Raw genomic sequence first — 27,680 nt, 5'->3', positions numbered from 1 at the left:
CAGAGGTCAAGTAGATTAAATTAGATTGCTTCCAGTGTGGAAACAGGCCCATTGGCCCAACAAGTCCACACCGACCCTCCAATGCTAGGTGATTCCTGAAAAGAAGGGAACAAGACCACTAGGCCATTGGCTGATTCACAGCTTTGACTGGTATAGCTTTAGAAGCTATTCAGCCAATGTTGGTGCTTGGTTCACTTAAGAGTAGAAATCAGATTGAAGATGGGTTACTTTTACTTTCTCTATGCCAATGCCTCAACCAATTAGAACTGACGTGCAACCAATCAGTCCTCGTTTGTTCTGTAGTATACACTGTTGGTTGAAATTTAGCATTCTTGCACTTGTCTTGATGTGTGCGTAATGAGAAGCTTCGGCCACATGTTCTTATTTTTCACCAATATGAAAACCTCACATTTACATCTTCTGCTTTTCCTGTGTTCATAAAAAGCTGAAAGGGATGATATTTTCAATTGTATTGATGCACAAATCAGAACATCAATAACTACTCACCAGTGACAACCAAGAATGTTCGAGCTATACCTGTGCCTGAGTTACTGATAGCAACACAATCATAAAAACCTTCATCAGCTCCAGAAACACTTGAGATTTCCCATGTAGTATTCACTGAGCCCCTGAAAAGATAAAATTTCAGTAGTAAGGTAATGAAAAACAAAGTCGTAAAGCAGACCAACACTTCGCCAATTGTCACATTGAAGAGTCAAATTGGAAGATCATATGGTTAAGAGTTCACACAGTGTGAAGGTAGGGTCTACTCTTTCAACTGGTGCTATGCTGCAGTATTGGGCTTTTGCCACTAGAGGTTCTCAATAAGCTATTTCAATTTTGGCACTCAGTCCATCCTCACAAAACCTATCTTGTTGCCATAACTCAGTTCCTCGAGGTTTCGCGGTTGTATTTTTATAATAAATCACAGAAAATGCACATAGAGACATCTAACTAGTTGTTCCACTTTGTGTTATGTGGCCATTGGAGAACCTACTCACAAATGAAGACTTCCTACAATTATCAGGGCGATACATTTTGGAAAGGAAACACCTCGTTAAAGATACTGAACTGATCTGGGTACTGCTCAGCACTATTCAACTATCTGCTACCAGTCTTCTGCCTACTCAGATCAAAGTCAAGCTCTAGAAGATGTCACACCACCTCTGCAACTTCTAATTGCGGCCTCTTGCACATCTTCAGAGTCAAATGTGTGGCGCTGGAAAAGCACAGCAGGTCAGGCAGCATCTGTGGAGCAGGAAAGTCAACATTTCGAGCATAAGCCCTTTCCATCACTCCACTACTGGCAGTTTTCCTTCTTCTGCCTGACTCTGAGTTCTGAAATTCCTTCCATAAAACTTCCCACCTCTCCATTACTTTCTCAATCCTTTAGGGCTCCCAAAATCTATCTCATTTGTAGACATGGGTTTTAATGAATAGGTAAATCAGCCTCTGACATATGCTGTAATGTAACCACGTCTTCATTCGTCATGTAATAGGACTCTGCGAGAAGGTTGGAACTAGCGCAGCTCAGAGCAAAGAGCTCAAATCACTGTGTAAAGGTAAAAACAATGACGACAGATGCTGGAAACCAGATTCTGGATTAGTGATGCTGGAAGAGCACAGCAGTTCAGGCAGCATCCGAGGAGCAGGCAAATCAATGTTTCAGGCAAAAGCCCTTCATCAGGAATAAAGGCAGAGAGCCTGAAGCGTGGAGAGATAAGCTAGAGGAGGGTGGGGGTGGGGAGAAAGTAGCATAGAGTACAATGGGTGAGTGGGGGAGGGGATGAAGGTGATAGGTCGGGGGCGGGGGGAGGGTGGAGTGGATAGGTGGAAAAGGAGATATGCAAGTAGGACAAGTCATGAGGACGGTGCTGAGCTGGATGTTTAGAACTAGGGTGAGGTGGGGAAGGGGAAATGAGGAAACTGTTGAAGTCCACATTGATGCCCTGGGGTTGAAGTGTTCCGAGGCGGAAGATGAGGCATTCTTTCTCCAGGCATCTGGTGGTGAGGGGGCGGCAGTGAAGGAGGCCCAGGACCTCCATGTCCTCGGCAGAGTGGGAGGGGGAGTTGAAATGTTGGGATATAGGGCGGTGTGGTTGATTGGTGCGGGCGTCCCAGAGATGTTTCCTAAAACGCTCTGCTAGGAGGCGCCCAGTCTCCCCAATGTATAGGAGACTGCATCGGGAGCAATGGATACAATAAATGATATTAGTGGATGTGCAGGTAAAACTTTGATGGATGTGGAAGGCTCCTTAGGGCCTTGGATAGAGGTGAGGGAGGAAGTGTGGGCGCAGGTTTTGCAATTCCTGCGGTGGCAGGGGAAGGTGACAGGATGGGAGGGTGGGTTGTAGGGGTCGCGGACCTGACCAGGTAGTCACGGAGGGAACGTTCTTTGCGGAAGGCGGAAAGGGGTGGGGAGGGAAATATATCCCTGGTGGTGGGGTCTTTTTGGAGGTGGCGGAAATGTCGGCGGATGATTTGGTTTATGCGAAGGTTGGTAGGGTGGAAGGTGAGCAACAGGGGCGTTCTGTCCTTGTTACGGTTGGAGGGGTGGGGTCCGAGGGCGGAGGTGCGGGATGTGGACGAGATGCGTTGGAGGGCATCTTTAACCACGTGGGAAGGGAAATTGTGGTCTCTAAAGAAGGACGCGGTCTGGTGTGTTCTGTGGTGGAACTGGTCCTCCTAGGAGCAGATATGGCGGAGGCGGAGGAATTGGGAATACGGGATGGCATTTTTGCAAGAGGTAGGGTGGGAAAAGGTGTATTCCAGGTAGCTGTGGAAGTCGATGGGTTTGTAAAAAATGTCAGTGTCAAGTCGGTCGTCAGTAATGGAGATGGAGAGGTCCAGTAAGGGGAGGGAGGTGTCAGAGATGGTCCAGGTAAATTTAAGGTCGGGTGGAATGTGTTGGTGAAGTTGATGAATTGCTCAACCTCCTCGCGAGAGCACGAGGTGACGCCAATGCAGCCATCAATGTAGCGGAGAAAGAGGTGGGGAGTGGTGCCGGTGTAATTATGGAAAATGGACTGTTCTACGTAGCCAACAAAAAGACAGGCATAGCTGGGGCCCATACGTGTGCCCATGGCTACCCCTTTGGTCTGGAGGAAGTGGGAGGATTCGAAGGAGAAATTGTTAAGGGTGAGGACCAGTTCAGCCAAATGAATGAGAGTGTCGGTGGAAGGGTACTGTTGGGGACGTCAGGAGAGGAAAAGACAGAGGGCTTGGAGGCCCTGGTCATGGTGGATGGAGGTGTAGAGGGATTGGATATCCATGGTGAAGATGAGGCATTGGGGGCCGGGGAAACAGAAGTCTTGGAGGAGGTGGAGGGCGTGAGTGGTGTCTCGAATGTATGTGGGGAGTTCCTGGACTACGGGGGATAGGACAGTGTCGAGGTAGGTAGAGATGAGTTCAGTGGGGCAGGAGCATGCTGAGACAATGGGTCGGCCAGGGTGGTCAGGCTTGTGGATCTTGGGAAGGAGGTAGAACTGGGCAGTGCGGGGTTCCCCAACTATGAGGTTGGAAGCTGTGGGTGGGAGATCTCCTGAGGTGATGAGGTTCTGTATGGTCTGGGAGATGATGGTTTGGCGATGGGGGGTGGGGTCATGGTAGAGAGGGCAGTAGGAAGAGGTGTCCTCGAGTTGGCGTTTGGCTTCAGCGGTGTTGAGGTCAGTGCGCCAGACTACCACTGCGCCCGCTTTATCTGTTGGCTTGATGGTGAGGTTGGGATTGGAGCAGAGGGATTGGAGGGCTGCGCGTTGTGAGGGTGAGAGGTTGGAGTGGGGGAGGGGGTAGACAGGTTGAGGCAGTTAATGTCCCGGCGGCATTTGGAAATGAAGAGGCCGAGGGCAGGTAATAGGCCAGCGCGGGGTGTCCCGGTGGATGCAGTGTGTTGGAGGTGGGCGAAGGGGTCCTTGGAAGGTGGGCCTGATTGTGAAAGTAAGCTCGGAGGCGGAGACGATGGAAGAAGTGTTCGATGTCATGGCGTGTATTAAATTCATTGATGTGTGAACGGAGGGGGATGAAGTTGAGTCCTTTGCTGACGACTGATCGTTCGTCTGGAGGGATGGTGAAAACTCCGCAGGGTTGGGAGCTGGATGAGGAGCTGCGAGTGGGGCGGAGCCAGTAACTGGAGTGGGTGTGATGGTGGGGGGAATAGGGGTGGAGTCATGAGCTGGGGTGGTGTTCCCCTCAGGATTCTGGGGGCCGGGAATGGTGACAGTGGGATCTGTAGGGGATGTGTCAGCAGAATGCAGGTGAGTGGTGTTGGTGGGGGCGGAAGTGGTGGCAGATACGGCAGTAGGGGTGGCTGAAGTCACTGAACGTGTGACATCAGCGATGAAGCGAGGGACAGAAGTGATGTCACGTGTGATGCATGAGGAATTGTGAGGGGCGCAAATGATTGTGGGAGTGGCCATGATGGGGGCAGAAGTGACATCATCAATCAGCGTGGGGGTGGCAGCTGCACCATCCGCATGGCTAACGGCATCCGAGCAGTTCCAGAGGCCGAGGGACTCTTCTGGAATGTTTGAGGAGCACTGGCTATGTAGGTGGGTAGATAAAAGTTTGTTGTACTTACAGTTTTTGATGTTTGAAATGGAGTTGAAATACTGTTTGTTGAGAGTATGAATTCTCTTGAGGATGTAGTACAGAGTGGGTCCTTTGCAATTCTGACAGAGTGTGGCCCTCAGCTGAGGCAGGGCTGACTGTAGAGAGGTTAGGTGCCGGCGCATTGCTGCAAGCGTGGAGCGGAGGATCTTGAAGGAGAACTGTTGCTGGTGTTTTTGAATCTGTAATCTGTACTGTTTGTCCTGTTCGGGTCCAAACTCTGCTGGTTTAAAGGTGGTCCGGAGTCTGTGTGGGATGAGTTGGTTACGGAGGCAGGCACTGAGGAAGCAAATGTGGCTGTGGTAGCGAGTTTGTTTCAGGTATCATGGTTGATGAGCTTCAGGGCAGAGGAAATGACCTGGGAGTTGCAGCGGGAGAGGGACTCCCTGAGATTCTTGTAGAGAGAGGAAGAAACCTTCTTCAAGGCAGGTATCCTTGCAAGAGGATTTGCAGTAGGGTTAAAATCAATGACTGCAGATGCTGGAAACCAGATTCTGGATTAGTGGTGCTGGAAGAGCACAGCAGTTCAGAAAAGCATCCGAGGAGCAGTAAAATCGATGTTTCGGGCAAAAGCCTTTCATCAGGAATAAAGGCAGAGATCATGAAGCATTGAGAGATAAGCTAGAGGAGGGTGGGTGTACCTGCCCTCGGCCTCTTCATTTCCAACTGCCACCGGGACATTAACCGCCTCAACCTGTCTACCCCCTCCCCCACTCCAACCTCTCACCCTCACAACGCGCAGCCCTCCAATCCCTCTGCTCCAATCCCAAACTCACCATCAAGCCAGCAGATAAAGGGGGCGCAGTGGTAGTCTGGCGCACTGACCTCTACACTGCTGAAGCCAAACGCCAACTCGAGGACACCTCTTCCTACCGCCCCCTCCACCATGACCCCACCCCCCATCACCAAACCATCATCTCCCAGACCATACAGAACCTCATCACCTCAGGAGATCTCCCACCCACAACTTCCAACCTCATGTTCGGGGAACCCCGTACTGCCCGGTTCTACCTCCTTCTCAAGATCCACAAGCCTGACCACCCTGGCCGATCCATTGTCTCAGCATGCTCCTGCCCCACTGAACTCATCTCTACCTACCTCGACACTGTCCTATCCCCCGTAGTCCAGGAACTCCCCACATACATTCGAGACACCACCCACGCCCTCCACCTCCTCCAAGACTTCCATTTCCCCGGCCCCCAACGCCTCATCTTCACCATGGATATCTAATCCCTCTACACCTCCATCCGCCACGACCAGGGCCTCCAAGCCCTCCGTTTTTTCCTCTCCAGACGTCCCCAACAGTACCCTTCCACCGACACTCTCATTCGTTTGGCTGAACTGGTCCTCACCCTTAACAATTTCTCCTTCGAATCCTCTCACTTCCTCCAGACCAAAGGGGTAGCCATGGGCACCCGTATGGGCCCCAGCTGTGCCTGTCTCTTTGTTGGCTATGTAGAACATTCGATCTTCCGTAATTACACCGGCACCACTCCCAACCTCTTCCTCCGCTGCATTGATGACTGCATTGGCGCAATCTCGTGCTCCCGTGAGGAGATTGAGCAATTCATCAACTTCACCAACACATTTCACCCTGACCTTAAATTTACCTGGACCATCTCTGACACCTCCCTGCCCTTACTGGACCTCTCCATCTCCATTACTTGACACTGACATTTTTTACAAACCCACCGACTCCCACAGCTACCTGGATTACACCTCTTCCCACCCTACCTCTTGCAAAAATGCCATCCCATATTCCCAATTCCTCCGCCTTCGCCGTATATGCTCCCGGGAGGACCAGTTCCACCACAGAACACACCAGATGGCCTCCTTCTTTAGAGACCACAATTTCCCTTCCCATGTGGTTAAAGATGCCCTCCAACGCATCTCGTCTACATCCCGCACCTCCGCGCTCAGACCCCACCCCTCCAACCGTAACAAGGACAGAACGCCCCTGGTGCTCACCTTCCACCCTACCAACCTTCGCATAAACCAAATCATCCTCCGACATTTCCGCCACCTCCAAAAAGACCCCACCACCAGGGATATTTTTCCCTCCCCATCCCTTTCCGCCTTCCGCAAAGACCGTTTCCTCCGGGATTACCTGGTCCGGTCCACGCCCCCCTACAACCCACCCTCCCATCCTGGCACCTTGCCCTGCCACCGCAGGAATTGCAAAACCTGCGCGCACACCTTCTCCCTCACCTCCATCCAAGGCCCTAAAGGAACCTTCCACATCCATCAAAGTTTTACCTGCACATCCACTAATATCATTTATTATATCCGTTGCTCCCGATGCGGTCTCCTCTGGATGCCTCTTAGCAGAGCACTTTAGGGATCATCTCCGGGACACCCGCACCAATCAACCACACCGCCCTATGGCCCAACATTTCAACTCCCCCTCCCACTCTGCCGAGGACATGGAGGTCCTGGGCCTCCTTCACCACCGCTCCCTCACCACCAGACACCTGGAGGAAGAACACCTCATCTTCCGCCTCAGAACACTTCAACCCCAGGGGAACAATGTGGACTTGAACAGTTTCCTCATTTCCCCTTCCCCCACCTCACCCTAGTTCCAAACTGCTAGCTCAGCACTGTCCCCATGACTTGTCCTACCTGCCTATCTTCTTTTCCACCTATCCACTCCACCCTCCTCCAGCCCCCAACCTATCACCTTCATCCCCTCCCCCACTCACCTATTGTACTCTATCCTACTTTCTCCCCACCCCCACCCTCCTCTAGCTTATCTCTCCACGCTTCAGGCTCTCTGCCAGTATTCCTGATGAAGGGCTTTTGCCCGAAACGTCGATTTTACTGCTCCTCGGATGCTGCCTGAACTGCTGTGCTCTTCCAGCACCACTAATCCAGAATCATACCACTGTGTATATATTGTTAGTAATCGTTGTTTAAGAGAAATTTACAAGTCTGGCCTGAACTTATACAAAGCACAGAAAAACCCATACTAAGTCAACTTTGATCAAACTTTTGATCACCTGTACAAATACCTCCTTGAATGGCCCACTGTCAAAATGTATTTGATAAGACTCTAAGGAAAGTAAGATGTTTTGCTTTGTTGAAAACATTGTATTAATGCATGTGTATGTACATGGTGTTGTTCTGTAGCTATCTTATTGTTATCCATGTCTTACCTGTGAAGAATGGCTTTGTCTTCACCCACCAATTCCTTATGATACAGTGAAGTAAGTGGAAAGCTGTTGGCTGTGCTTACTCACTTTGGGCTATTATGATGAGGAGCCTCATTCTAAAAAAACTTCATCCAACCTTAGGTCCTTGATAAATACAGATAGGCAAAGATTTCAATCACTATTCCCTCTAGCTCAACTTTCAAGGCAGGAAGATTCTAACTCTGTTCCATAGTAGCAAATCTGAATCAGGTCAGTGACAGCATCTAGAGTGACCCACCACTCACAGGATGGTTGAGGAATATAGATTAGACTACACAGTAGTGCATAAAGTTCGGATCATCATATTATCAAAAAAAAGATGCAAAGGCACTGGAGAAGGTGCAGAGAAGAATTACAAGGATGATACCAGAAATGGAGAAGTCTACAATTCAGGAAAGAACTGACAGGCTGGTTTTCTTCTCTCTTGAAAAAAAAGACTGTGAGGTGGCCCAACTGTGATGTTTGAAATTATTAAACGTTTTGATATAATTCATAACGAGAGAATGGTTGCTCATGGGGAAAAGTGTAAGCAGAGGTCATAAACATAAGATAGCACTAAGAAATCCAGTATGAGATTCAGAGGAAACTTCTTTACCTCGAGAGTGGTGAAAAGGTGGAGCTCACTACAACAGAGAAAGCAGGACATGTTTTTGAGGAAGGGGGTATGATGGTCGACTTACATAAGAAAACATGAGAAGAAACTCGAGTGGACCCTAAATGTGTTGTTTGGGCCAAAAGGTCTGATTCCCTACTCACTATGAGCAACCAGTGTCCCTGTATGTGATGATATTAAGTGAGGACATCCAAAGGATTGCTGCAGTGAAGAACCTACAGCCGAATCTCCCTCTAGCATTCACCACTTAGATTCAGATGTGGCAAACAGCCAGTGTGCTGATTTTTCAGAGGATGGTGCATGGGTATGGAACTTCACCTCCAGATGGGGCAAAAGGTCAGAGGAAGATAAATATTGCTCATGGTTTACTCCTGCTGTCAGCAATTCCATGTTCTTTTTACACCTACTCACAGAAACAGACGGTCTGAATCAATTCTGGTCCCATTTCTGATGATTCTCAGTGTGAATGGAATCAGACTCTTCACGGAGCACCGAATTGATGCGGGCTGCATGTAGTAACAGTGAGTTTGCCTGGGCATGCTCACTACCGGAGGTCCTAAAATAGACACACAAACATTTTAACATAGCAATGGTACTGAACTAGTCATTCAGAGGCGCAGTCTAATGTTCAGAAGATGCGAGTTCAATTCCAAAGGGCTGAAGGATTTTAAGTTAATTGAATAAATAAATCCATATAAAAAGCTAGAGTCATTACTAATGATCAAGAAATTACCACATTATCATCAATAACTCATCTGGTTCACTCAGACCCTTCAAAAAGGAGGGAATCTGCCACTCTTATCCCGTTTAGCCTACATGTGACTCCAAACCCAGAGGCAAATAATTGACTCTTGATTGCCATTTGAAGTGTCCAAACAAGCCTCTTAGGGAGGTCAGTACCACTGCTCAAAGGCAAATAGGGATAGACAATAATTCGTGATCTTGTTAAATGTCACATAACCCACAAACAAATTTAAAAAATTTTTTACATTTTACATTTTCAAGTTACATTTACATGTTACATTTTCAAGGTCTTCCTGCATCTCCCTGCTACTCACCCCTACAACTCACTCCATCACATCCAACCATCTGGCTCATCCAGAACATATATTTGGCTTAAAGTGATATCATTTATTATGAAGCTGTTCCAAGGTTCACATTCCCTACAATAAATCACCCCAGTGGTCAATTTTTCTCTATACTGTCAATAAGATGGTGACCAAATGGAAACATCACCTGACTACTATCCCTGAAGTCCAAACCAAAACTGTGAGAACATGATCTGAAATCCTACCACAGCAGCTAATGGCATTTAAATTCAATCAATACATCTGGAATTCAAAGCTAGTCTCAGTTACAACATTCCTTCTAAGTTGTGTGGCTGTGGGCACATGCAGCTGCTCAGATGTTTAAGCAAAGCAAGCACAGAAGTTAAGGGCAGTTAGAACCCTGTGCAGCCAACAAGAAAATTAGAGGGAACATTACTCAGTAGTGATGATCATGTAAGTTCCCATAAATTTCATTAAAACCCTAGTTGGAAATAAGCTGTCCTTATCTGATTGGGCATATGTGGATTCCACATCCAGCCTACGGAGTTCAAGGGCAATTTGGGATGGGCAACAAATGTTGGCTTTACCATATCCCATTTAAAACATTATAAAAATCAAGTGCCAGTAGCTCAATTACTTCATTCTTCATTGGAGCCAAACAGTTGTCAGCTTTATATAACTGAAAACAGTGGGAGGGCTGCCTAAGTATCCTGGCCAATATTTATCCACGTCGAGAGTGTGTTGCTGGGAAAGCACAGCAGGTCAGGCAGCATCCGAGGAGCAGGAGAACTGACGTTTTGGGCATAAGCCCTTCATTAGGAATGAGGCTTGTAGGCTGGGACTGAGAGATAAATGGGAGGGGGTTGGGGTTGGAGGGGAAGATGGCTGAGAAAGCGATAGGTGGATGAAGGTGAGGGAGAAAGTGATAGGTCAGAGGGAGGAGTAATGGACAGGTCCAGAGGGCGGTGCCGAGTTGGAGGCTTGGGACTGGGATAATTTGGGGGGAGGAGAAATGAGGAAGCTGTTGAAATCCATATTTATCCCGTGTGGTTGCAGGGTGCCAAGGTGGTATAAAATATAATATTCTCCCAATATTTATCCACCAATTAATGTCATTATAAAATCATTGTTGTTTGTGGGAGCTAGCTGTGCACAAACTGGTTACTGTATTTCCCACATTGCAATATTGACAATGTTTCTAAAAAGTATTAATTAGCTGTAAAGTGTTTTTGTGTGTCCTGACATCGTGCAAGATGCTACACAAACGTAATTTATTATCTCACCAGGGACCAGGTTTGTGTAAGAGACACTGGATAGACGCTGAAAACGATAACCTTCTCTATTGTATCCAGTCACTTTCAAGAAGAAGTTTTCGTTGGGTGGCATGAATTCCGGAACTTTCCAGATGGTGTTTGTGTTTTGGCTGGAATTAGGCCTAATAGGCAGATTCATCAGAGTCTCTCCAGAAGTACTGAGGAGCTCTAACTGGTCAAGCTGCCCTGGAGGATGCAGGCCTGAGCAGTTCAACAATACATGGGTTGGGATTCCTGGAACGAAAGAGAACACAGTAATTTCCTTGAGAATAAGAATTATGAGTGTTACAAAGAATTAATACATAGAAGATATAAAGAATACTTAGATACAAATCTATTCTATCATCCGTGATAATACTAGAACATATGCAATGTCATTAAGAGACGTAACTGATAATAAATACTTATTAATGGAACCTTAACAATCCATCAGCAAAGTGAGATGTCAGAAAAAAAATCTATTATTTCATCATTGTTAATCGACTTTAAGATGGCTGGTGATCCAGAAGCTAAGACACATCTTTTCTGAAAGGAGAGAGCTAAAACCTGGTTCAGTGTTACAGTCATCATCCAACATTGTTAGTGTGTCTGCTGTCTTCTATTTCTACATACTCAAAGACAATTAATACTCACCAACTGTTTCTACTAACCTTAATAATAATGTTAACAAATCTTCATAATTTGATTCAGAAAACATTATCAATCATAACAGGGTGGCACTGTGGCTCAGTGGTTAGCCTCACAGATCGAGGGACTCGTGATTCCTCCCTCTGAATACTGTCTGTCTGTGTGGAGTTTGCACATTCTCCCTGTGTCTGAATGGGTTTTCTCTGGGTGCTCCAGATTCCTCCCACAATCCAAAGATGTGTGGGTTACATGAATTGGCCATGCTAAATTGCCCATAGTCTTCAGGGATGTGTAGGTTAGGTGCGTTAGTCGGGGTATATGTAGAGTAGTAGGGAAATGGGTCTGGGTGGGTTACTGTTTGGAGGGTCAGTGTGAACTTGTTGGGCTGAAGGCCCTGTTTCCACACTGTAGGGATCCTATGATAACTTCTGAGCACTTCTCTTTATATATTGCGTATGATTTGATGTCAAATTTTGAGAAATAATGTTCCTGTGAAGTGTCTTGGATTCAATGAGACAGGTTAGTTACTAACCTCGTTGTAAAAGATCCTCTGGAAAGAAGTTTTGAATTCTAAGATGATATAATTCTTGGCACACTCGGGACTTTTTTTTAACGAAAAGATGCTCAGTTGCAAAATTGCAACTAATGCTCGATAACAGTTGCCAAAAAGAATAAGTGGGCAAAAAATTATGCTGACAAAACAATTTAAGATTGCCAGTCGGGCTCACTGTATGGCACACTTGAGCATACTGGAAGTTGCATATATTAATAAAGAGGAAAGTTCTATTCTTTGCATACAAAAAAACCCCTGCACACACTGTGTTTATTACAATGTAACAAAATAGTTGACATTGTTCTCTGGTTCATCCCCTGGGCAATGGTATGATCACTCACAGTCAAATTGACAGGTTTAAAATTTAAATTGAAACAAAGCTTGGCAGTTAACTGTCAGTCATCACTTAAGTGCAGTATCAATGGGAGCACTTTTTATCAGAGACCCCTTGTCAGCAAATAGCACTCTCTTTTCAAACAGTGATATCCTGATGAGTGTAAAATGAACATTTAGACAATATGTGTATATCCTCAAAAAGCTTAAACTTACACAAAGCCAGTTACATAGGAATGAACTGTGAGCTAGCTAAGGTAGTTTGGTGAAGTAGACTAAAAGGTGTAGCAGTAAATAAATAGTGGGAAACATGTAAAAAAGTTAATTCTTTAAAAAACACTAAACTCAACAAGAAAAATCCATCTGTGGCTCACAAGGAAAATTAAGGATTTTTTAAAGTTCAGGATTGTATTCAATTGGAAAAAAAGAGGCTCATATTGTTGCAAAGAATAGACATAAGCCTGAAGATTTATTTTATAAAATAATAAAAGACAAGCAATTAATTGATTAGAAAGGGGGGAAAACAGTTTGGAAAAGTAGACTAGCCAGGAGTATAAAAACAGACTTAAGAGCCTTTACAAAGATGAGAATAACTGAAGTAAACAATGGTCCTTTCGAGCAGAAACTGATTTGAGGTAGAATATCAACATAATTATAATGAATGATGCAGCAAGCTCAAGAGCCACATGGTCTGCTCCTGCCCCATCAGCTGCTATATACTGTGCACTTTATAAGAAAACACATGGCAAAATGAATTGATTAACTCTACCAAAAAAAAAGAGCTGGGAAACTATCTAGCTGAGATTGGTTTGGGAGTGGGAATTTTATAGGGAAAGTTACATTCTGAGAAGTTAAGAAGACACCACAACATGCACTGGATCCTCTGGTACTGAAACTGGAGGAACATTATCTCTGGATGTAAAAGAGCCAATTCCAGTCATGAAGATGTCAAGATAGATGAGTACTTGGGTTTTGTTTAAATTCCTCTTTGGAATTCCATAGTATTTGTGCAGAATTTTGCCTTGAGATTGAATGATTAGAATGCGTTTTTGTTAACTAAATTACTTGTTTGGAAAAATAAATTGATTTTCAGCTTCCACTTTCTAGTTCTGCACCCATATTCCCAGATTTATTTTGGGTATCTGGTACAAACAGAAACCCATCACAGCATTTCGAAGTCTCAGGTCTAAACTAATGAGAAGCCCACAGGGGAAATTTCTGTTCATTTGAATTATCTAACTATGCTTTTCTTGTGGTGGCACATACCAGTCTGTCTTGAGGCCCAGAATGTGCAGAGCTGAAGAATGGGACTCTACAGTTGAGGAGAAGGCCACAGCAGGAATATAACCAACTACACCATACATTGCATCAGTTCAGTACCCAGCAAGGATCTTGGCACATTGGGTCAACTAATTATTTGAAACCAAGAGATCAACAACAATCTTCTTCCCTGAGTTCTTAGGAAGCAATGCTGGTTGATCAAAACAGTTCTACACCTAGTGACCTGCACAGGCCATGCTCCATCTCTCCAACATGACACCTTCATTTCAAAGAGGCATCATTCCCCCATCTCACAGATAGACACTCACCTATGGTAAGACATCTACCTTCCCTAAGATTTAGAATGGTCATTGCCTTAGTTTTAAAATTTAAAAAAAAACAGGGCAGCAGGTGAAAGCTCTCCCAATCAATTCTGTATTTGGAAAGTTGCAAATTTTGGCAGATATTTTGTTTAAGCAATTGATCAGAGACCTCCGTCTCACCGGCATGAAAACATTTTGGGTGAGTATTCTGCAGCTGAGGGAACATTTGCAACTTCCCACCTTTCTAAATGAAAAGTTCAACCTGAAATATGAATGCATTGCTTTTTTCAGATGCTGACTGACCTATTGTGAATTTCCTGTACTTTCCATTTTTGTTTTGCATTCCCAGAAAGAAAATGCTAAAGATTTCTCCCCCAGCCCAACCATATACCCTATTCAGCACATGCATTGGTGTAGAAATCATATCTTCGAGGGTGTAGAGTTGCTTGCTGAGCTGTAGGTTTGATATCCAGACGTTTCATTACCTGGCTAGGTAACATCATCAGTGGCGACCTCCAAGTGAAGCAAAGCTGTTGTCTCCTGCTTTCTATTTATATGTTTGTCCTGGATGGGGTTCCTGGGGTTTGTGGTGATGTCATTTCCTGTTCTTTTTCTGAGGGGTTGATAGATGGTATCTAGATCTATGTGCTTGTTTATGGCATTGTGGTTGGAGTGCCAGGCCTCGAGGAACTCTCTGGCATGTCTTTGCTTAGCCTGTCCCAGGATAGATGTGTTGTCCCAGTCAAAATGGTGGGTTTTTTTCCATCAGTATGTAGGGCTACAAGGGAGAGAGGATCGTGTCTTTTTGTGGCTAGCTGGTGTTAGTGTATCCTGGTGGCTAACTTTCTTCCTGTTTGTCCTACATAGTCTTTGTGGAAGTCTTTGCATGGAATTTTGTAGACGACGTTGGTTTTGTCCATGCGTTGTACTGGGTCTTTTAAGTTTAAATGTTTTTGTTTGAGAGAGTGTTGGTGGGTTTGTGTGTTACTAGGATTCTGAGGGGTCTTAGTAGTCTGGCTGTCATTTCTGAAACTTCTTTGATGTATGGTAAGGTGGTTAGGGTTTCTGGCTGTGTTTGGTCTGCTTGTCGTGGTTTGTTCTTGAGGAATCTGTGGACTGTATTTTTTGAGTATCCGTTCTTCTTGAATACGTTGTATAGGTGGTTCTCCTCCATTTTCCGAAGTTTGTCTGTGCTGCAGTGTGTGGTGGCTCATTCGAATAGTGTTCTTTTTTTAGATTAGATTAGATTACTTACAGTGTGGAAACAGGCCCTTCGGCCCAACAAGTCCACACCGACCCACCGAAGCACAACCCACCCAGACCCATTCCCCTACATTTACCCCTTCACCTAACACTACGGGCAATTTAGCATGGCCAATTCACCTAACCTGCACATTTTTGGACTGTGGGAGGAAACCGGAGCATCTAGAGGAAACCCACGCAGACACGGGGAGAATGTGCAAACTCCACACAGTCAGTCACCTGAGGCAGGAATTGAACCCAGGTCTCTGACGCTGTGAGGCAGCAGTGCTAACCACTGTGCCACAGTGCCGCCCAGCTTCGTTTATGTGTGTTGGGATGTTTGCTGGTGTAGTCAAGTATTTGGTCAGTGTTTGTCGGTTTTCTGTATACACAGGTTTGTAGTTCTCCATTGTCCTTTCTTTCGACTGTGACGTCCAGGAGTGCGAGTTTGTTGTCAGTTTCTTCCTCCTTGGTGAACTTTATGCCTGTGAGGGTGTTGTTGATGATGTTAAATGTCTCTTCTATCTTGTTTCATTTTGTGATGACAAAGGTGTCATCTACATAGGGGACCCAGATTTTTGGTTTGATGGTTGGTAGGGCTGTTTGCTCTCGTCTTTGCATTACTGCTTCTGCTATGAATCCTGATAGCGGAGATCCCATGGGTGTGCTATTGGTTTGTTTGTAGATTATGTTGTTGAAGGTGAAGTGGGTGGTAAGGCACAGGTCCACGAGCTTCATGATGTTTTCGTTGGTAATGTGATCGATGGTGGTTGGGGTGTGTGTGATGGTCTCTTCTAAAAGTGTGGTAAGTGTTTCCGGCAGTCGATGTTGATGGAGGTGAACAGTGCTGTTACGTCGAATGAGATCATTTTTGCTTCACTTCACTCACTTCACTTGGAGGTCGCCACTGATGATGTTACTAAGCCAGGTAATGAAACGTCTGGATATCAAACCTACAGCTCAGCGAGCAACCCTAAACCCTAAACCTCAACCTGAGCTACAAACCTTCACAAATCTTGCAAAAATCATATCTTCTACAGTTACACCAATGAGATGTTGATTTTACACAAATACTTAAAATGAAAACACTTAGGCAACAGGTCTTTAATGCTGTGCTAGAAATTCTGGATGTTAAAAGAACAAAGCAATCTGCAGAGGATATTAAATAGTCACTGGTAATCCTCACTTGACTCAAATAAAACTAATTTGCTAATCCCATATTACAATCTGTGTCTTTTACTACTATAACTCAAATATACTCAGATACTACGACTCAAACTATATCACTGTTTCCTCATTGTTTCTGGATCAAAATTCTGGACCTGGCTCCCTAGGACCACCCACACTGCAGCAGTTCAAGAAGTTGGCTTACCAACACCTTCTGTAATTAGAGTAATTAGAGATGGACAGAACAAATTTTAAAAGTTGAATTTAATGACTGCCTAAATAGCAATGTTCCAGCAGAATAACATTCCTGGGAAGAGGATCCATGAATTTAATCAGAGTGCACAAAAAAATTAACACTTTTTAGGGGAACGTTTTTTTACAGCCATGCTTCAACAATACAGATTTCAGAATTTTATAGTTTTCACTTTTTAATAACTTCACTCAGCACTTGAACTTTCTGCAGATTGTACTGCACGCCATTTAATGTATCAAATGAAATGTTTTAGTCTGCTACTTGGTAAGTAATTGCAATGTTAGATTAATATGCTACATTTTAAAAATTCTTGACTCCGTTTAATTCCATGATTAAAATGGCGGAGGAGTTTCACACTAATTATCATCAATATCATATCCCACAATTTAAAATCCAGAGTAGATTCAATTCAGAATGAAGATTTTTGCAGACAAGAAAGGACGAGAAGGTTTTGCTGGTTAGGGTTAAATGAGCAGGAGTAGGAAGAGATTTTCAGGTAGCATAAACACTAAATTGACCATTTAAGCCAAGGATGAGTTGAGCTCTTGTTAGAGGTACAATGTTTAAGTTTGCCTACCTTGAATTGGACGCTTGCTTGTCTTTTGGAAATCTGAAGTAGGCTTTGTAGAAAACCCAGCTCGGAAATCGATACTACTGACTCCTGTGATCCGTGCGGAGTGGCGTCCAGTGCTGCGGAGCTTAAAGGAAGCAAAACTCACTCGTCAGCTCCTCAGTGAATAAAACAAATATAATATCAAGAGCAGGGACAATGTTTAATAAATTGATCCAGATGACTGTTTATGCCTAGAGACAAAGGAAAGTTCTCAAAAGCAGAAAGTGCACAAATCTTCAAAACTGGAAGAGGTGGAGCAAATTGCATAAATCTAGAAATAATTAATGGGTGATAACAAGAGTTTTTAGAATCTACAAATTGAAGTAGTGGAGAAGTATGGAAGTCAAGGTTTTGAAACTCTTGTAACAGTGAATTGGATGGTACATATGTCTTCATTGCTACACAAGGTTGATGCATAGACAGAATATGACGTGGTGCTTGAAGTTTATTAGAAATAAGTCAATGAGGTTCAAAGAAACAATGACTATCAACACAACACAAACTAAGTCCTCACCTTGATTGTCCACATTCCAGGCCGTGGATTTTTCACATTGACAACTCGTGCTGAGTTTGGAATGTTCAACAGTTCATTCAAACCCAATCCTCTCCACATGAATCGCCCTGAAAGAAAGTCAACAAATCAGTCTGTTTGGTCAGAACTAGCACTGCTTCCAAACACGATGCTAGTGGATAAACAGGATTGGCTGTGAAAACACCCAACCCATCTCTAAAATGTAAATTGATTGCAAGGGGCAGCCCAAAGCTTCTAGATTTTGCAGCATAACAAGACAAGGAAAATGCAACAATAAAAAGGATGTTGAAGAATGGAGAGTCTAAACAATAAATAACACTAAGAGAGTCAGAAAGTGAAAACTATAAAATCCTGAAGTAGGATATGTAAAAGGCATTAATGAAAAGTTCATCCATCCAAAGGGAGCACTCAGCTGCATTAATCAACAAGTTGGTGAATAAGCTGAAACAATTGAAAATGTATCTTTACATTATTTTTACAAACTGTGCCTTCCTGCAATCTTAAAATAACCAGTTTCTGTATGAATAATTCCCACCTTAATAATGTTTATACATTGAATAAGACTGACAATTTTAGTCCTGACTTTCAGGTTCAGGTTGTATCTCTACAAGCACATTTAAAAAGCACTGCGCAGTATGCTGCTCACGAACCTCTGCAATCTATTATTTGATTCAATTCATTCTTTTTGCTGTAAATCATATTTTAATGCAATAAATTTTTCTCAACATAGATCTTGGAAAAGGATAACATTGTGTAACCACCAATGGTACCACAGGTGTTTGTTCCGATGCGAGATTGAAGCATTTAACTTCTAAGCTTCTAACATCCAAATGTGAGCGAAATTATTATTTTTTAATAACTTAATATTATCAGTAAGTCTATTTAAATTACTCCAGACAGAAATAAAAAGCACTTCACTAAAAGAAATGCAAGTGCAGACTGGTCATGCGCGCTCTATGACCTTGTGACTTAAACAGCATTTTTCATAGATCAAAATCAGAACTGTACTGCAAATGCTGGGCCAGAGAGTGCCAGATTAGGAAGGTCCAATACTGCAATTTTGTTCTGTGGATTCTTGCTCACTAGAATCTAGCATTAAAATTAAGCCAGCCATTTCATGCTATTACATACAGTAGCAGTACAGGTGGTAATTCTCCACAAACAGAATGCTGGCATCAAGCCAAAAAGACATTCTGCCTACCTGATAAATGAGCAATTTGCGATATGTGCATCTCAGCACCAGTGTAATACCAATATGTAAGCCATATATCCCAATGTCTGTTGGATAGTGTAAAATAGCATGTCCGTATGACTGTATGCAACAGACACAGTGCTGAATGTACCCAATAATCCATGCTTGCAAACTTCAGAACAAAGTGCCTATCATTAGGTGTGATTCTGCAATTGGAAGACACTTGCTAAACACTTGCTATTAAGTACAGAAACAATCAATTTAAGATCAGTTAGGTTCACAGTGTGGTTCGTGTATGCACTTAAGAAACAATATATTTTCACACACAGCTTCATGTCCTTTGCAAAGATAACAAACAATATATTGCACCTTGTATAATTGAACGAAAGCCTGGGGACAGCCATTTCCTCTGGCTTGACCAATTGGAGTTGACTTGTCTGGTTTGAATTCAAACAAAAGCTTGGCAGTTAACTGCAGCCTGGTGCATTCCCTATAGCAATGCCTCCACCAGTCAGAGTCTATTTGTCAACTAATCAGACACCTCTTCTCATGTCATATACATTTTTATTCCTTTTCAGATTTCATATTGTTGTGAATTTGTCCAGGTAAGATCAATAGCTTTGGCAACATGTCTCTTTTATCAGCAATGCTCAAATTCTGTAATATCAAGAAACCAAGAATATTTAACCTCTTATATCTTACCTAAGGGATCCAGAATTTCTATGGTTGGCATAGGGCCACTGAGAGAAATGGTGACTTCTTTTAGGTTAGGATCAAAGGGCACCAGCCAGAGATGCTCCTCCCTCTCCTTATGATCAGTGGACAGAAGATGAACTTTCGAAACCTGGATAGTTCTTTCAACCCATTTCAGCACCTAGATCAAAATAAAATCAAAATCATGACCACACTGCTTACTTTACCCAACTGCTTTCCACCATTCCCTAATTTATTTCCATTCATTTTTCCTGAAAGTACTGTATAAAATTTAACTGGTGCCTATTTATTGCTTATCTTACCTCACTAATGAGCTGGCATTGAATGTAAAGAGTCCATTCAATTTCTGGAACCATCCCAGCTGAACCTGATTCAGTCCTCATCCAAAAGCCATACACAGACTCAACAAACAGGATAGCCATACAATTGCACTTGCAATCAGGGTTCACCGTATTCTTCAATTTATGCATAATTTACCTTGTTGCAAATGCTGTGTGTAAGAAGGAAATTGACACCCTTACAATGACTTAGCTCAGAAGGGTTACTCAATGGAGAGACTGTCTGTAAATTACTCAAGGTGCACAATCCAAGAGTACTTGTTTGTTTGCACAGCACAGAAAATCATTCACTACAAAGACATTTGCCCTTTGATGCTTTAGAGCAAATTACTCCATGTTTCCCATCTCTAAAGAGTAAAATAATTATTTCAGCTAAATTCGAAGGAATGAATAGTAGACAAATAGCAGATTGAATGTTCCATAAAAATGGCCAGGGCAGAATATCAGTCCTGATCTTTCCAGAGGGAGGCAATTACAAAGCTGCCTTCAGGAACTATATCCAATGAAGGAGGAGGAGGTTGGCCTGCTGATGCAAGTAGACTAGATGTTCTGCATCTCGTGTCATCTAAGATTCCTTTACCCTACCTCAGTGGAACAAACCCATCCAGCACTCGCAGCAAGTGCTCCCGAAACGACCTTCACATTTCTGTCATGCATTTCCCTGAGAATATCTGCTCCCAATTTATGCTGCACAGTTCCTGCATAATAACATTGTAATTCCCCCCTCCCCCAACTAAATACTTCCCCATGCCATCTGCTCCTATGCCTCTCCATGAGTATGGTAAAGGTCAGGGAGCTGTGATCACTACCACTGAAATGCTCTCCCACCGAGAGATCTGACACCTGACCTGGTTCGTTGCCAAACACCAAATCCAATATGGATTCCCCTCTAATCTGCCTATCTATATATTGAGTCAGGAATCCTTCCTGGAGCACCTAAAGAACAGTGCTCCATCCAAACTATTTGCACTAAGGAGATTCCAAGTAATATTAGGGAAGTTAAAGTCACCCAAGACAACAACTCTGTTACTTCTGCACCTTTCCAAAATCTGCTTCCCAGTCTGCTACTCCATGTCTCTGTTGCTAATGGGGGGGGTCTATAGAAAACTCCCATTAAAGTGATTGCTCCTGTCCTACTTCTGACTTCCACCCATAATGACTCAGTAGACAAGCTCTCCTTGATGACCTCCCTTTCCACAGCTGTTATACTCCCCCGATTAGCAATGCCACTCCCCCACCTCTTTTACCTCCCTCTCTATTCCTTTTGAAATATCTAAACTCCAGAACATTCAACAACCATTCCTGCCCCCTGTGATATCTAAGTCTCCGTACTGGCCACAGTATGTAGCTCTGAGTACTCTAAGTTCATCACCCTTATTCCTGATACTTCTTGTGTTAAAATAAACACACTTCAACCCATCACACAACTGCAACTCTGCCCTATCAACTGTCTATTCTTCCTCACAGACTCTCTGCACCCTGTATTGTCTGTTCACCAGCTACCCCATCCTCTGATCCATAGTTCTGGTTCCAAATGCACCATTTTTTTGCAGTAATGAACCGTAGTCATTCGTTAAGGACTAGCGTCATGGTGGCTCAGTGGTTAGCACTACTGCCTCACTGCACCAGGGTCCCAGGTTCGATTCTAACCTCGGGTGACTATCTGTGCGGAGTTTGCACATTCACCCCGTGTCTGTGTGGGTTTCCTCCGGGTGCTCCGGTTTCCTCCCACTATCCAAAGTTGTGGTGAATTGGCCATGCTAAATTGCCCAGAGTGTAGGGTGCATTAGTTAGAGGGGAAGAAAAAGAGGTTTGGGTGGGTTACTCTTCGGAGGGTCAGTGTGGACTTATTGGGCCGAAGGGCCTGCTTCCACACTATAGGGAATCTAATCTAAATCAAATAGCACAGAAGGAGGCTATTTAACCTGTCAAGCTTACCTTAGCTTTCAAAGAGCTACGTGATTAATTCCACCAGCCTGGTCCTTCCCCATAGCCTTGCAAACTTTTAAGTATTCTTCCAATCCTTTTCTGAAAAGTTAATACTCAAGCTATGCTCAGCACCTCACAGGAGATGTATTTCAGATCTTAATTCACTGTGTGAAAAGATATTCTTAATCCCTCTCTGTTTCTTTTGTCAATCTGTGCTGATTGCCTGATAATTAGTCTAAATGCTGCTGGAAGACAGCAAGCTTAAAACGAATCAGAGTTCTCAACAGTGATCACTACCAAGCGACTGGCTGAAAGATGTGTGCAGACATTAATGATAACAAAAAACAGACTGATTTGTTACAGACTCAGGGCCAAGTAGCTCATTGTGATTCAATAGTCCAGTTTCACAGGTGAAGAATGGCTATTTATAGAAGGCACTAAGCATACCTGGTGTCTGTGAAACTGTACTAGGGTATGGGATAGGATGGGAAAGTAGAGCTGAGATAGAAGATCATCCATGATTTTAATGAATGACTGAGCAGGCCAGTGGGACCGGATAGCCTTACTTCTATTTCTTATTCTCTTAGGAACATTGTGCAGGAGTTGCTGCCTTGAGTACAGTATGGATGGGAAAATAAATCACTATCAAAGCAGAAAGCCAGACAGCCTTCTGCTTCTGCCATCGCCAGTAAGATCCCAACTGGTTTCACTGCTGGGACAGGACTGTGAAAACTGTACAAAGCATTCTGCAAATTCTTGATTCTACAGAGGAATCAGTTTTAATAACATGCAGATTTGACACAGTCATGATCTGGGCCAGCTTCCTGTGCCATTACTTAGCTTTACACACATGGTCCCTCGAGAAATCACATTAAAGTACGAGGCTCGTTGAAGTAATAACCTCAGCAGTGGAATGGAATACATGAAGCAATAAAACTTTTAAAGGAAGAGGCTGTAAGTCGAGCCCATTAAACGTTTATACATGAGGGCTTGAAGCTGATAATCTTTGTATTGCGACAAATATAAGCAATATCAGACTAGGATTTAATAACATGCATATCAATTGTCACTTTGCAACATATACTATAAAATATGGGAGTTCAGTTTGCTCAGATGGTTAGAGGACTGGAATTAATGCAGAATAAAACTAACAGCATGCGTTCAAAACCTGTGCTGTTCACAGTAGTTTATAGAGGCCTGCATCTTCACCATACACCATGCAATGGAGTGGTTACCCTCAAGCTATACATAGTTAATTGTCTCTCTTTAATGGAGAGAGATGACTAAGGTCCTTTGTGGATATCATAAGTTCAGGGAAACCTTGAAGAGGAAGTAGGTTCAAGCCTGCTCTGAAGCACCATTCATCAATCTTCACAGTAAAACAATGATGAAGGATTTGAAGATGCAATTTATGTGTACATAAAGGAAGCTTTTGAGATTTAGCAAGTTGATGTGGACTATGTGCTATAATATAAATATAAATGTATTTAAGGTGTCGGTCAGAGCAGGAAAGAGAATTTGGATTTTGGTGAACAGGTCACTAAAAATATCATCACCATGTTCTGTGGTCCTTAAAAAAAAACAAACAATATATTGGGATGATACATAAATCCAGGAAGGTCATTGTAAAACTCTACTTGATCCTGGTAAGATTTAAATTAGTTTACTCTGCGCTGTTTTGATCTGCCTGTTTCAAGAAGCATATTCAGTTATTGCAGACAGTAAATGAAAAGATCTAAATGTTGGAGTATGAGGAAAGGTAGACAACATTGAGTCTCTTCATTCAGTAAAGCAAAATACCAATGTGGACATAATAGAAATAATTAAAAATTATGAAAGAATTGGAAAAATTTGCAGCTCAGCAACTCACCAAGGCTTCAATTTCCAAATCCATTACCTCTTCAAATAGAAAATCAAGAGAAGTAGATGCATGGGAACACGATCACCTGGAAGTTTCCCTCCAAGCCACAAGCCTTCCTCACTGGACCTATCTCCTCATTCCATCACTAGTGCTGTGTCAAATTCCTGTAACTGCCTTCCTAACGGCACTGTAGGTGGTCCGAACCACATGGACCGTAACAGTTCAAGCAGGCGCTCACTAATACTATCCTGATGGCAATTAGGATGCCCTTGTCAGTGAAATCCTTTCTCAAGAATGAATTATTTTAAAAACAGATCCAAGAGAGCTTTTCTGCCATGTGCAGAATATCTACATTGTGAACAATGAAAGGAAAAAGAAACCCATGAGGAACATTGTTTCTAAAATTAAAATGATTAGTATGTGGGACAGATTACTGGCACGGGTGATGGAACAAGAAACTCTAAACAACTTCAGGAAGTGAGCAGACAGGCTTATGTCAGCAAATGAGCTTTCGGGTTTTTAGAAATGTGGCAGGGGATTATTGTGGATAGGTGGGCTCACTAAATCCAAAGGTCCTCCTTGTCAAAAGTTGTTACATCAAAACATTAGACTTCTTCACTTTTAAGGCTGCCTGGAGAGGAGTTGTAAAGAGCAAGAGAAACAGATGACCTCCCACTGCGGCTTAGTGTGCATGTATTCAACACAGTAATGTACTGAACTATACAATATCCATTATTTAGATGCCCACTATGCTCCTAAGAAACAGTGTCCAAGGCTGAAAATTCAATTTACACACTGAACAAAAATAATTTTGCCAGACGACAATATTTGAAAGGTTGCTTTAGGTTCCTGTGTCACATTGAGAGCTATCCACTACCTTCCTCTCTGTTCACTGCAACTGTATCAAACACGACAAGCAGTACCTGAAAATAACTTAACTAGCTTCTGAACCAACCAAAGTAAGCTGTGCAATAAGGAGGGAAATACACTCGCAGGACAGAAGTACTTCTGGCAGCAGCAGCTGGCAGACCTTCGATACCTGCTCTGGGAACATTTCTTCAAGTCAGGGAATTTCACTAACATCTGGTTTCTGCAAGGCTCACACTGGGATGGGACATAGGTCTGGGTCTGAACACACTCCTGGAGAACATGTACCAGGCTAACCTGACTGCTTCCTGATCAATCCTTGCCATTGCACACCAACATGAATTTCAACCAATGAGGCATACTGCACCTCTTATAGAGTGTGGCTGTGCTGCTCTGTCCCAGGAATAATCTGGAGATGGGGACCTGACAGATCAAAAGGGGTGCTGGCAGCAGGTCAGAGTTTGGCAGGGACAGCTGGCAGATACTGGGCAAAAGTATGCTTCTTAATGCATGCACAGAAATAAATTTTCAAGCATGTTAAATTGAAACTCAATGATTGACATCACCATTCAAGAAAGCTCTGTTCTTAAAACCACTCTAAAACAAAAAAGCATCCTGCAGAAAGCTCTCTAAGTGGGGGTATCACTACATAAATTCAGTTACTGTGCTGCCTTAGCTTACCTCAATTAAAAGAAACTAGCAAATACAATTCCTCTATTTAAGAAAGAAGAGAAGCAGATTAAAGGAAATGAGAGACCAGTTAATGTGAAATCGGTCATTGGGTAAGGATAAGAATGGATCATTAAGGACATTGCAATTATGAATTTAGAAAAGGTCAAGGTAACCAGAATTAGTCAGCATAGTTTCATCAAAAGTGAAAAACATTTAACCATTCAATGGAATTTTTTCAAAATTGAACATGTGCTATGGATAAAAGGAGCCTGTAAATATATTGCATTTGGATTTCCAGAAGGTATTTAGCAAGGTGCTGCATAAAAGGCTATTGTACGAAATAGAAGCTCATGATAGAGCGTGTAACATATTAGTCCGGATAGAAGATTAGCTGATTGACATAGTAAACAGAAAGTCATGAAATACTATCCTTTATAATAAGAAGAATTGAACATAGAAGTAATGGTGTTACTATTCAGTTATATAGAGGTTTAGTGAGATCAAATTTGGGTACTGTGTACAATTTTGGTGTCCTTACTTAGAGAACAATGTAAATAGAAGGTTTGCAAAACTCATTCCTGGAATGAACTGTTCACTTAGGGACTAAAAGTTGGACATTCTGGGCTTGTTTCCACTGGATTTTAGAAGAGTGAGAGGTGACATGATTGAAGTACATAAGATACCGAACAGTCTTCAATAGTGGATGTGGCAAGGAAGTTTCCTCTTGTCTGAGTGTCCAGAACTATGGAGCACTGTTTAAGAATTACTGGTCATTCTTTTAGGACAGAGATACAGGGAGATCTTTTCTCCTAGATGGTTCTGCAACTTTTAGAACTCTGCCTCAGAAGACAGATGCCAGTTATTGAATATTCTTAAGGCAGAGATAGCTTCTTGTTAGGCAAGTGAATCATACATTTTTAAAGGGAGACAGGAATATGGAATTCGAAACACTAACAGATCAGCCATAATCTTATTGATCTATGGCACAGGCTTGAGAAGCCAAAAGGCCACTTCTGTACCTAATTCATATGTTCACACAGGTATTTACGAGCCATCCAGACTAGGTTAAGTGCAGCTAAAGAAAATAAAGGCTGTTTTACAATTGACTGTAAGGATAATAGAAATGATGAATAAGCAAATATGGAAATCAAGGGAAAGCTTCTTCAATAATGTGAGGAAACAGAATTGTTAAAGCTTGTACTGGCCCAGGAAAGGTTGTTCAAGAACAAGTCACACAAAACTCATTGGGAATTGCAGTAATATGAGATATATACTTTGCATCCATCCATATCTTTAAGGTGGTGGTTGATTGTAAGAACGGAATTATGTTGTCAATAATAAAACACAAAATGTGAGGTGATGCATATGCTATCCCTGTATTTGTAAAACAGTCAATAGCACTCCAGGATGATTCCAGTCGATTGGAAGAAGGCTAATATATTCCGTCATATTAAGGAGAAATATGGACATTAGATAATTATAGCCCTATTAGTTCAACATACCTGGATAGATACTTTGAGGGAATTATTAGGGTATGGATTGTATTCCTATTACAGGTCTGTTTGGCAATTGGTCACTAGTTTTTCCATACAGATCAACACTGGGGCCATTGCTCTTTATTAGTTTAACTCATAACATAGATGAAGCATAGTCTGCAGAATTGAAGATGATACAAAGATCTATGTTAGTGTTAGCATGTAGATAATACTTGGATGTTTCAGGTAGATCTCGACTGGGGGATGGTTGTTGGGCTTATTCTTGGTAAAATGCTATTTACTTTGTAAAAGTGCACCATTATTCTTGAATGTACGTTAATATTCACCCTATGCACTTCACTTAAAAGTATCAAAGAAGGTGGTGAAGAAAAGAAACCAAAAGAGAAAATGCTGGAAAATCTCAGCAGGTCTGGCAGCACCTGTAAGGAGAGAAAAGAGTTGACGTTTCGAGTCTAACTGACCCTTTGTCAAAGCTCCAGTGAAGAGCTTTGACAAGAGCTTATCTGGTGAAGAAAAGAGATTTGGGCACACTAATGTGTACGTTGCTGAAGTTCAAAAGTAATGTTTTAGAGCAATAGAGAACAGGACATTGGCTGCGTTTTTAAAACAACTGACTATATGATGGGCATGCTAGTCTGTCTGATCAGTTGTCAGTTCAAATAATGTGTACATTGTAGTTGTACTTAGTGGGTGATATTGAGAAGTCGAAAAGTGCAGAGAAATGTCAGCAGACTACTTCCCAGTAAAAACTAAATCACTTACAATGATACAAAAACATTGCTGCAACACAACATTTCAGAGAAGCATGGATATTGGGGTGATCAAATCAAGGTGTAGATGATGATGTAGGGAACAGACCATGTTCAAGTTAACAAGTTGTTCCAATTAAATAGGTAAAGAAGGACCAGGAGGACAACTTGAAGTCATTTAAAACCAGATT

At 42.9% G+C, this 27,680-nt stretch overlaps 1 protein-coding gene across 3 annotated transcripts in view; it reads right to left on the bottom strand.

The window, feature by feature from the left end:
* Window positions 1–27,680, bottom strand: part of LOC140469322 (hemicentin-1-like) — a 438,266-nt gene that overhangs the window by 333,414 nt on the left and 77,172 nt on the right. For all 3 annotated transcript variants that reach the window (XM_072565717.1, XM_072565718.1, XM_072565719.1), the window contains exons 5-10: window positions 19,566–19,737; window positions 17,654–17,760; window positions 17,104–17,224; window positions 10,739–11,002; window positions 8,818–8,962; window positions 508–629 (exon numbers count right to left, since the gene is read on the bottom strand). In XM_072565717.1, the coding sequence (XP_072421818.1) occupies window positions 508–629; window positions 8,818–8,962; window positions 10,739–11,002; window positions 17,104–17,224; window positions 17,654–17,760; window positions 19,566–19,737 (931 nt within the window). The remainder of the gene's footprint in view (window positions 1–507; window positions 630–8,817; window positions 8,963–10,738; window positions 11,003–17,103; window positions 17,225–17,653; window positions 17,761–19,565; window positions 19,738–27,680) is intronic.

The sequence above is a fragment of the Chiloscyllium punctatum genome, chromosome 49 (genome assembly GCF_047496795.1).
Source record: "Chiloscyllium punctatum isolate Juve2018m chromosome 49, sChiPun1.3, whole genome shotgun sequence".
NCBI lineage: Eukaryota > Metazoa > Chordata > Chondrichthyes > Orectolobiformes > Hemiscylliidae > Chiloscyllium > Chiloscyllium punctatum.
The sequence above is the reverse complement of the archived record's forward strand: the minus strand, read 5'-3'. Positions and strand labels throughout refer to the sequence as shown.